The sequence below is a fragment of the Corvus kubaryi genome, unplaced genomic scaffold, assembly GCF_017639235.1.
Source record: "Corvus kubaryi isolate FWS band 111438036 unplaced genomic scaffold, C.kubaryi_AGA036_p1.0 split1-65, whole genome shotgun sequence".
Classification (NCBI taxonomy): domain Eukaryota; kingdom Metazoa; phylum Chordata; class Aves; order Passeriformes; family Corvidae; genus Corvus; species Corvus kubaryi.
This window is the reverse complement of record NW_024582080.1, coordinates 2,400,701-2,411,360: the sequence shown is the minus strand read 5'-3', so window position 1 is coordinate 2,411,360 and position 10,660 is coordinate 2,400,701. Positions and strand designations below refer to the sequence as shown.

Sequence of the window (10,660 nt, the reverse complement as noted above, 5' to 3'; positions counted from 1 at the left end):
TGGCCAGTTCAAGCCCCGCGGCCGGGCCAATTGGGGCGGCGCCGGGCGATTCAAACGCTCGGTGCTCTGTGGCCATGGCGGCGCGTGTGGCTCCGCAGCTCCCGGCTAGTCGCAGGTCCGAGCCCGCATTCCGCGGTAAGGCCGGGATACCGGGCTGGGACAGGGGTACCGGGACACTCAGGCACCGCAGGACACCGAGGGGCCGAGCCGCCCCCGCTGCGGGCCGCCTGCTCGCGCGGAGCTGAGCGTTACTGGCCGCCGTTGCAGCCTCGCGGGTCGCCACGGCGGGCGGCAGGGGAGCCGGTGGGAGAGAGGAGCTGGGTGCTCTCTCTGGCCAGTGGGAGGGGAGGGCAGGAGCTCCAGGCGAGGTCGGAGACTGGACAGGTCTTGGCAGCAGCGCTCGCTGTCGTGGTCTTACAGCTTCCGAGCGGTGCGAGAGGGCGTACGAGACTTCAAGCTCCCTTGACACGGCTGGGGCCGGTACGGACCCCGCCCCACCCTGTTCCCTACCCCAGATAGGGCTCCTGGGATGGAAGCCTTCCCTCCTGACAAATGGGACGCCCTGACGTTAAGGGCATCCCCTTGAAAGCACCAAGTGCGACGCCGACCTAGACCCGCGCTCTTCTGCTTATTTACTTTCTGACCGGTTCGGCTTCTGCAAGTTAAAGCAAGGAAGCTGCTTTGGTGGGGCTTTGCTGTTTGTGTGAGGGGCGGTGAGAACCGCTTTTTCAGCAGAAGGTGCTGGGAGGTTCTGGGATGCACGTCGAGCTCTGTCTCTTGGCCGGGGCACCGCTGCTGTACGAGCTGTGGTAGCTCCTTCACAAGCCGGTGATGGACGCTGCCTTCTGTACGCTTTTTCCAGAGAAGGGCAAGGAGCTGGGGAAGGGTCTGGAGCACAAGTCCTATAAAGAGCGGCTGAGGAAGCTGGGGGTGTTTAGCGTGGAGAAGAGGCTCAAGGGGGGACCTTATCAGTCTCTGAACTGCCTAAAAAGAGGGTGGAGCCAGGTGGGGATCGGCCTCTTCTCCCAGGCAGCCAGTGACGGGACAAGAGGACACGGTCTCTAGCTGTGCCAGGGGAAGTTAGGCTGGGCATTAGGAGGAATTTCTTGACAGAAGAGGTGGTTAGGCATGGGAGTGGACTGTCCAGGGAGATGGTAGAGTCACCATCCCTGGAGGGATAGTGACAGCTGTTCTCAGAGCCTTTTCAGGATCACTTCGTGCTGTTACTAACACTTCCAGTAGTCTAACATCTGTGACAGTGGAAGAGAAGCAAATGATTTTACCGCTGGTCAGTTGGGTTCATGTGCATGATGTTTGTGATGTATGCTATACTTGCTACTGCCACAAGTGAAAAGTGTGCTTGCTGAACCAACAGTAACTATGTGAAATACTGGACAGGCATCCAGAAGATAAGAGCAAGCCGGACTTCTTCACGTCACAAAATTGTGTTTCTTTTAGCTTAATACAGCAAACCAGCCATCGTGTGTAGCTGTGAAATTACATTCAACCATCCCTTGAATTTTGCCTTTCTCAAGAAATGTGAGAACGTGTAAGATACTGAGATGTGAAAACTAAAGATTTCTTAATCCGTAGTGTCTAGATGCTTTTCCAATTGCATTTCCTGCTTGACTAAGAAAGTTCGGCATTAATATTTCAGCTAAAAAAGTAACAAGTCTGTCTTTCCTAAAATCTGCTAGAACAAAGACGACAGAAAGTCGAAGAGTATCTATCAAGAAAGAAGACTTTTTCTGGTGTGCCCATTCAAGAAAACCAGACATCGATCAGGTAGTATTTCTGCTATGGCTTTCATTCTCTTATATTCACTAATGTTCCTTCAATTTAATCTCAGCTGGCTTCTGTAAGATCATCTGATGCAAAGATACCACTTGCTATCTAGAACGTTCATTTTCAGGCATATGCAGTAGTACCACATCTTTTATATAACACATCACAAAGAACCTGAGGGAGAATTTGGATTTGTAACCTTGTAAACAGAGATGTTTTTCTTCTGAGTTGTCAATACATTTTCATAGTTGCTAGGAGTCAATACTGGTCTTGGTGGTTTTGTAACTTTCTGGGTAGTCTGATGCCAGCTCTGGTGCCTGACTGAAGGTTTTGGAACCTGTCAGTGTGGTAGGAACTACGTGTCCTTCTTCTGACTTGCCTCAAATGGCCTGGGCTCTCATGATTGCGGTAGCTGAGCTTCAGCTTCTTGTGCTACTCCCCTTTTCCCCTCAACAGCAGCATTTAGAAACTTGACCTTCTGTACCAGATGCATCAGACTAGACAAGTTGGTACTCATTCTTAAACATAAGAAATTACACCAGCAGTAAATTCCAATCTGTTAGACAGCTCTTTATGATGTAAGAAGGGATGTTTTGCAGCCTGGGTTCTGATCAGTGGTTGCTTAACCATTTATTTTTGCTGGAGAAATAGTACAAGCTAAACAGAAATGCTTCAGTATGAGTTCATTCTGCAGATTGCCAACTGAAACATGTGAGCATCCTCTAAAAATACATTCCTTTGTTGCATGATTTAAGATGTCTTTGTTTTTTTTTTTTTTTTAAGCAGTAGCAGAACTAGGAGAGCGACTACCAGTAAACTGCAAGACAAATTACAGCTCTCAACCTCTCCTAAGCCAGAAATGGTAAGTTTTTGACTGATACTTATACTGATGGCACTCTGTTTCTATGGGTACAACATTCCACTTACTTAAATTTATTTATGTTGTATGACTTCCAGAGCATGAGAAGTTTGCAGGTGCAGAGGTGTGGTTTGTTAAAACTTTTAGTCACTGCTTACTATATGCTTTTTGGGAAACTGTCATATTACAGTAGGAAATGGATCATACTGCTATTCAGTTTGTACCCAACAGGAGAGAGAGTTAAAGAGGATACCATTATTGCTGAAATAATGCTTAATTTTTAACAACATTTCTCAGCAATCTCAGAGGGGTTTTTGATACATTTTGAGTCTTTGGGGGAGTTATTTAAAATCTGAGTAAGGTCATCTGTCACAGTAAAAAAGTTTTCTGTTACTTGGAAGAAAGCCAAACCATTAACAAAATAAACTGTTAAGTGTTTAGAGTTTTTCAGTGGTGTGCTGGCAAAACTAATGTAATCAGAAGTAAATGCCAATACCTAATCAGAGTTTAAGGGAATGTGTTCCCTGTATCATTTCATGTCACTTTCCTGGAATTAAGATGCAAATGGCTGTGCTGCTTAGAAATAGCAAAATAGAGATTCTTCTCCAGACCTGTCCTCAGGGAAAGGTGAGGAAAAAATAGACATAAGACCTGTGTTCATGGTAGACAGTTTTGAGTTTGGCTTTCAAAATATTTGAGACCTGGAGTTACTTGAGGAGAAAAGCAAAAAATTTAGAACTTCAAAACTGAATGTTGAGGAGAAAAATTCCAAAAGAGAGAACAAAAGTGCTTTCTTAGAAATTTCCTGAAGGGACATATTTTGTTCTGTATAAATATCTTGTGTTAAAGTTGAATTAAGCTACGTAGTTTCCTAAAATAAGGGTCCTCACACTCAAGATCTGGTTATGTAGGCTTTGTCAAATTTAACTACTAAGTCTCAATGACAGGCCAGGAAATGAGATGCAGTGTAGTTTTCCTACAGGTCAAGGGCATCTTCCTTAAAGTCTGCTCCTTCAGACTTCCATGTGTCATTCACATGGTTTTTTCCTGCCTTTGGATATTTCACTCTTCCAAAAGCTGCTGCTTGGACAATGCTGAATTTGTTGCTGTAGAGCATCTTTTTTGGAGGAAAAGACCCCTCTTATGAGGGGTTGTGCTGAGAACATGTGGCTGAGAGTTTCAGTAAAGCCATGTAAAACTGATGTAATTATTCTCAGCTTGCAGCATCCTATATCTCAATTGTAAGATAAATTCTCCCTCTTCTGGTGACATCTCTTAGTGCCTTAATTACTATTTTACTCACTATCTTGTGTTAGTAGGCTATCCACACTAAGTGGAGGAATGGTGCTGCCTTTAAGTGATGAGGTATGCAAACAGATACTGCTTTTGACTATATACAGCCTAAAGCAACTACTTTTTAACTCTTCTAAGAAGGTAATTTGGGCAGTTAAAAGCCAGCAGCTGCTTTAGGAGTTTTATTTCTTACTTCCAAGGCAGCATTTAAGCAATTTTTACTTGATTTTTTGATGTGAATTCTGCAGTAGTAGTTGACAAATAATCTACTCAGTATTTATACGTTGCTTCTGTAGGCACCTGGCATTTACTGTTAAGCACTTTAGTCCTGTAAATCAGTGGAAGCCTCTTTGGAAATAAGTAACATGCAGCATGAATGTACTTCTAACATTTCCATGGACTTGCTTTTGATTTCAGGAAAATAAAGAGAATGTTGATAAAGTGTCATGGGACCACTCAGTTGTAAGCTCAGAAACAAAAGCTACTTTAAACTCTTCTGCAATTCCACTGACAAGTTGCCTATCAGGGACAAACTGTAATCTTGAAGATCAAGATCCAAAGAATAAAGTTATTGATATAAAATCTCAGCATGTATCACTTAGCAAGGCCTTCTTGGAAATAAAAAGAATTAAAGAGAAGCATTTGATAGCAGAAAAACAAAATGCAAGTATCAGTGCACCGAAGAAACCAGCTCTTGGCAGGTATCGTGGCAAAGTTATCCAATCCAAGATAAATTCTTTCCGAAAAGCAGTAAAAACCGAGGGGGAAAATAGTTCTTTGCCAGACAAGAAGCCTTTTCCTTCTGCCACCAAACAAGCAGCAAATTCTTTGTCCACGAAAAGCTGTAATGCAGTTCTGAAGACCATCAAAGTCACAAACAACCCTAAGTCTGTAAAATCAAATGGTGTCCTGCCATTTCAAAGCAAACCATCTGACAAAGCTGCTACTAACTTGCAGTCTGGTCTGAAGAAACAGCTGACATTTGCAGTAGGACCAAAGAAAGTAACAGTCCCAAAAGTGGTTGGTGGAAGGGGACCACAGCCATCAAAGGCTGCTTCTAGCAATCCTGATCGCAGAGTGTGGGGTGCGAAGAAATGTGCAGATTTCTGTGAAGATGCAAGACCAGAAGCTCCAACAAAATCAACTTCTGTTGTTCCTGGTACAAAATCAGGACAAAATTCTAAAATGGATGGCAACAGAAAATCTATTCTGCCAAAAGAGTCAGCAGAAGAGAGAAGGTAACTAAATTACTCTTGGAAGCTATTCAGGCCTTTTTCCCAAGAATAGCTAGACTCTCAAAAACAGAGAACTAAGTGTTTGGACTTGATGCCCAAGGACAACAGACTAAAACTTTAGACCTAAACTGAGAAATCGGGATTTAAATTGATTGCAAGAGCTTTCCAGGCTTACAATTTTTCCTGTGCAGTTGAAAAATAGATGTTGCTGGAGCTGTTTTTTAGTCTAAGTGTTGTGACAGCCTTAAGTATGACAGATAATCCTGTAAATTAATTTCACATGCATGTCACAGTTTAAAAAAAATGACTGAGGCATGATGTATATAGATGGGACCATCTTTACAGACTAAAGGAGAACACTTGTCAATGACATTTTTCAGTTTAGTGAATGCAGCGTAGACAATGGGTGGGGATATGATTCACAGTTTAAAAGTTATTTAATATTCCTCATATAGAGCTCCTTTAAGTACGTCACATTTACTAAAAATTGATGGCCTAGGGGGTGGAGTTGAAATGAAATATTAAAACTGAATTATGCTTCACATCAGTTTCAGATTTTATAAATTGTTTGATAGGATTGTTTTGGGCTGCTCTCCACTCTTTGTGTTTTAAGAGATTAGGGTAATTTGGGGGGTGTAAAGTGGACTTAGTCACCGCAACATTTGTATCTTAAGAGACTAGTTTCTAGTTTTCTGGTTTGAAGTGGGCTTGGGAGGAAAAAAAGTGACACAGATGAATAATTCAGAAGCATTTTTTTACCTTCTTTTGACAACAAGGGTTTGTAACCTAAGTCCCTTGTTCTGGAAGGGAAGAGATTAAAGTGTTTTAACCTGATAGCTACCTAAAGAAGATAGTAACGTGTAGTTTTGGAATTTCCGTGCAGATCTAAAAGGTAGCTTTATGCCTCTTGAGATTAAAAGGAGAAGACGCAGACTACCTGGAAAGTGTATCTTGGCATGATTTACCCTAATTAGCATCAGTCAATGTAAAAAAAAGATAAAACATCTGTTATTTTAGTTGATAATATTCCTAAATGCAGAGCTCGCCTGGATGAATGGAGGGCATCTAGAGGAAAAGCAATGAGACGACCTCCTATATATGCACTTCTGGGACCCCAGTCTAAAAGTGAAGAGCAAGAACTCTCTGCTGCTGATATAGAAAAGGTCAACAAGACTCTGAGTGAATGCCTGCAGTTAACAGAACAGGTACTTGGACCCCTGCCTACTGAGTTCTGATCATATAGGTCCTGACAACATGTAAATCCTATGGGCATGCTAGACCCACGTGAATCAAATAGAGGGGACTAATTGTTCCCCAAGTTAAGCAATATCATAGTTTTTGCCAACAACTGAAGAAATTAAGCTTTACTAACTTACTGAGCTACTGAATAAGTAAGTATAGGCCATAATGGTAATAATAGTAGTAGAACTACAATGTAATGAGAGTAGCTAGAAGGAATTAACCTATAACAAGTTTGCATTTCCAGAAACTTGTCTGTACTTCTGAAAAAGTCTGTTTCAAGTAGTTCTGAAGATGCTTGTACATCTTACTACCCCTTCTACTTACAAGACTGTATAATTAATTCTAATTTTGAAAAATAGGTGAATCACAATTCTGCCACAGAAAAAACCCTTGCTTTCTAGTTCAAAAGCAACAACACTACAGCACCTCAATGTGTCAACTGCATTTAAATCTCTACTTTTGTGTTGACTTTAGGGGCATCAAGGTGATGAAGTACGTGCCATGCTGGAAGATCTGATACAGAGCATTCCTGGGGTTAAAAAGCTTGCAAAATATTGGATCTGCTGTATGCATCTTGAACAGAGGGGCCATCTTGAAAAGCTTATTGCTGTCTATGAAGAGGCCATTTTGGCAGGAGCACTGGTGAGCAACTTTTATTAATACCTGAGATTAACAGTTAGAGAGGCATGAAAGTATGGCATGTAAAATACAATTGCTTCTGATTTTATGAAATACCTTTATAGTAGGAGGAGAGCCATATGACCTACCTGACCATTAAATAATGGATTTGGTTTGCTCTGTAACCACTGTAGATACTACTTTGAAGAAGAAAGGTTTAGGATCATCAAAATACCATATGATGTTTCTGCCTAGAATGAATTAAAGACTGAGACTTCTAGTACCGCTAGAAACCCAAAATAGAACTTAATTTTACATTTACTGATGGACTTAATTTCTGTGCTTTAATATCAGCAAGATTTCAGAGCATCAAATACAGCTTTAGCACACTGAATACTGAAAAGACAGGATTTACTTTTGTTCTGACTTAATTCTGAACAGCATTAAATAAAGGATTTGTAATATGAACATCATGTGACCTATTCCACTTTCCCTGTAACTATTATACCAATCAAATAAGCTGAGATGATAATTCATTTTGGAAATGTCTTTCTGAAACAGTACAACTTTTTTTCAGCCCAAAGAGGAATTGCGACACACACTAGTAGATACAATCAAAAATACTGAAAGTCTTTGTAACTCTGAGAATGGTAAGTTTGAGTAATCTGTTCTAGTTACATGTCTGATTTGACAGGCAACACAAACTGTTTAAACTATTTGTACTGATATTAAATTTTATTTCATGGAAAATTTTCTGTGATCATTTTATACTCAATTGTCTTTGAAAACAATCTTGGCTAAGCAAATCCTCTTCAACAGTGGATATGTTAAAATGATTTGGGATGCTCTTGTATTCAAACTTGTTACTTTAACTTTATCAAAGCTGTGTCATCCAGTTATTTCAGCCTGATAATCAAAGAGTAAATAAAAATACTCTTGTGAGCTAAAAGTCAGTGCCTCTGACACAAACCCCTTCACTACCAGAAGCGTGGTGGTTTTATGGCAGAGTGTCAGTTAAAGGCTGTAAATATTCTAATTTTGGAAGTAAAGTAGCCATAAATATTCCCCTTCAGTGTAACATAACCTGACAAGTATCTGAACCCAGAAACCGGCTGAAATACTTGTTGAGAGCTGCTGCACTTGAAAAGGAAGACAATGACTTCTCAGGATGTGTATTTAGCCTGAGCTTTCAGGTTGCAGGTTCTTGAAGGTGGCTAAAATTATTAGTAACTTAAATTGTTGTGGCTCAGACTCAATGCATACTCAACTTTTATTCTCATGTAAAGCTCTAAGATTTCAGGTATCTCTCTAAAACATTCTCTTTAGTTGTAATTAATTGCAGCTGTACTTTCTTCAATGTTTTATTTTTAGGGGCAACTGTGATAGAAGCTCATTTAAGTGAGGTAGTGGAAGTCAGCAAGGAACCAAATTCACCTGTAGAGCCTGTTCAGGAAGCCTTCAAGGATTTCTGCCCTGATGATGACCAAAAAGCAGAGAGTGATAATAAGAGGGCAGAGAAAAGCAGTGAAGTTATCAAAAAAGAAGAAATTGATTTAGGCTTAAAACCAAGAGAAGAGATCTTGCCAAAAAAGAATAAAAAGCACAAGGCTAAAGAACGGGCAAAAAAGAAAGGAAAATGCGAAAGAGAACAGAATGAGGATGGGAAAAAAAATATGGCCCAAGCAGTTAATTCTCCTGAGAAGGAGAATGACACATCTTATTCAATGAGATACAATCTTCCTACCACACCATACTTGGAAAGGTAAGATTACTTCAGGTAACCATGGAAAGTCTGTAGTGTCCGGAGTAACAGTACTGTTTGTGTCCTGTTGAAACAGGTAGGCACTGCACTTATGAATACTTAGTTGAAAGCTCTCAAGAACTACATTTTTAGGATTGCTTCCTCTTCCTGTAGAAGGAAGTATTTTTAAGTAAGCTCCTCTATTTACGCAAACTGTTTTGCTTTATGAATGGTTCACTACAGAGTAACCAGACTTCTGTGGCAGAGACCAGATTTAGGATTCCCTCCCACTGCCAACATGGCAGTAGCAGTTCTACACTGAACTAAGTAAAGAGAAAGTAGGTGTCTCCATTCCTCCTCTTTTCAAATGTAGATAAGGTTTTATGTGATATAACACAGAATTAGTGAACAAGCTGTAACTGTCCTGTAAAAATTATTTTAATTGTGTGTTGAGGCAAAACCTGGGTAGTAACCTCAGTACAAACCAACTAACACTTCCTTTTTTTTTTTTTTTTTTTTTTTTTTTTTTTTTTTTTGCCATAAGTTTTCTTCTAAGATAGCAGACTTAGGAAAGTTGTGCTCAGCTTTGACATCTGATGGAGTTGGAGTCCTGGCAGCTGTCCACTGTCCCTCATAGCCAGAAGAACAGTTTCCCCGTAATGGAATAGGAAAGAATCTTTCTTTGGAAACTCTTTTCAGGAGTTTTTCTGGGTTAAAATATTTTGCCTAAGAAAAGAGTTGTACATCTGGTTTTAACTGGATGAATGAGAAGAGGCTCATTTCCTTTGGCTATGGGAATGGGAAAGAGTTGAACAGGAATTGTGATTTGCTGTTTCTGCTAGTTGCTGCAGAAGTAGCTTGTATGATGGTGTGCCTATCTGTAATTTTTATTTTTTTTTTTTTTTTACTTTTTCCTAAGTGTGAAGATGCATTCTGAGGCAAATGACTGCAGTGCTAAAGATCTGAAAATCGTAACTCCTTTGCGATATTCTCAACGCATTCGGGAGAAGATGTGCAAGCTGCCTGAGGGTGTTAAAGATCAAGATTCGTGTGTCTCTTCACTTGAGCAGCTGGGAGACTTGGAATCAAAAGCCACTGTGTTTATCCACAAACACAGCAATGCTCTGCAAGAAACAAGTGCTGAAATAGAAGAGTAGAAGTAGTGCTACTGCTACAGAGGGGTTAAAGATTTCATACTTTTTTAAGGGGAGTTGAAGGGTACTTGTTTTATGCAGCTTTGAGAAAGGAGCCTATCTACAGTTTGAGTGGATGGCCTGAGCTGAAATTTGACTGCCTGAGTCACTAAATAAACTTTTAAAGTTTCTGCCTTTTCAAAATTGCAACAAATCCTGTCCTGGTTTAGTACTAGACTAAACACTGTCTTTGTTTCATTAAATTTTCAATTAAGGACTAGGTATAATGCTTCATGTTAGTAGTTGATTGTGGTATATAGCTAATATCTACTGTTTTCTTGTTGCACCTCCTATTAATTGCTTAGAGACCCTCAATCTTTTAGTTTAAGGAAACAAAGTAATGTAGGTGCATGTCTACACTGACAAGATTTAGCTTTGAAAACTGAAGCCAGCTACTATAGTGTGTGCTGAATTTGCTGTTGTATCTAGTTTTAGGGCTGCTTCAGCAAAACAGTTTAATCTCTTTAGTTACTGAGCTTTGTTCATTATCAAGTAATCCTAGATGAGGTCTGATACACTACTTACTGTCTGACATTTTTTATGTTGGTTTGTATTAGTTTGTACTATGGTATACTTATTAAACTCATCAATTTAGTTGTGTTTGTTCTTTATTTAAGGGCTCAAACTATTTATTCTGTTCTTGAAAGCGAGTTGTCCGAACACAACACTCGCACACGTCCCCTTCAAGCCCCGC

General features: G+C 40.3%; 1 protein-coding gene across 2 annotated transcripts; it reads left to right on the top strand.

Moving 5' to 3' along the window:
- Window positions 1-27: 27 nt before the first annotated feature.
- CKAP2 (cytoskeleton associated protein 2) lies at window positions 28-10,560 on the top strand. Of its 2 annotated transcripts, none has more exons than XM_042014297.1 (9): window positions 28-135; window positions 1,698-1,785; window positions 2,572-2,647; window positions 4,355-5,175; window positions 6,212-6,377; window positions 6,889-7,056; window positions 7,610-7,682; window positions 8,404-8,794; window positions 9,693-10,560. In XM_042014297.1, exons 1-9 carry the CDS (start codon window positions 75-77, stop codon window positions 9,928-9,930), a joined length of 2,082 nt encoding a protein of 693 aa, XP_041870231.1. In that variant the 5' UTR covers window positions 28-74; the 3' UTR covers window positions 9,931-10,560. The 2 variants fall into 2 exon arrangements, with proteins under 2 accessions (XP_041870231.1, XP_041870230.1); XM_042014296.1 differs by having other exon boundaries at window positions 2,569-2,647.
- Window positions 10,561-10,660: the final 100 nt, after the last annotated feature.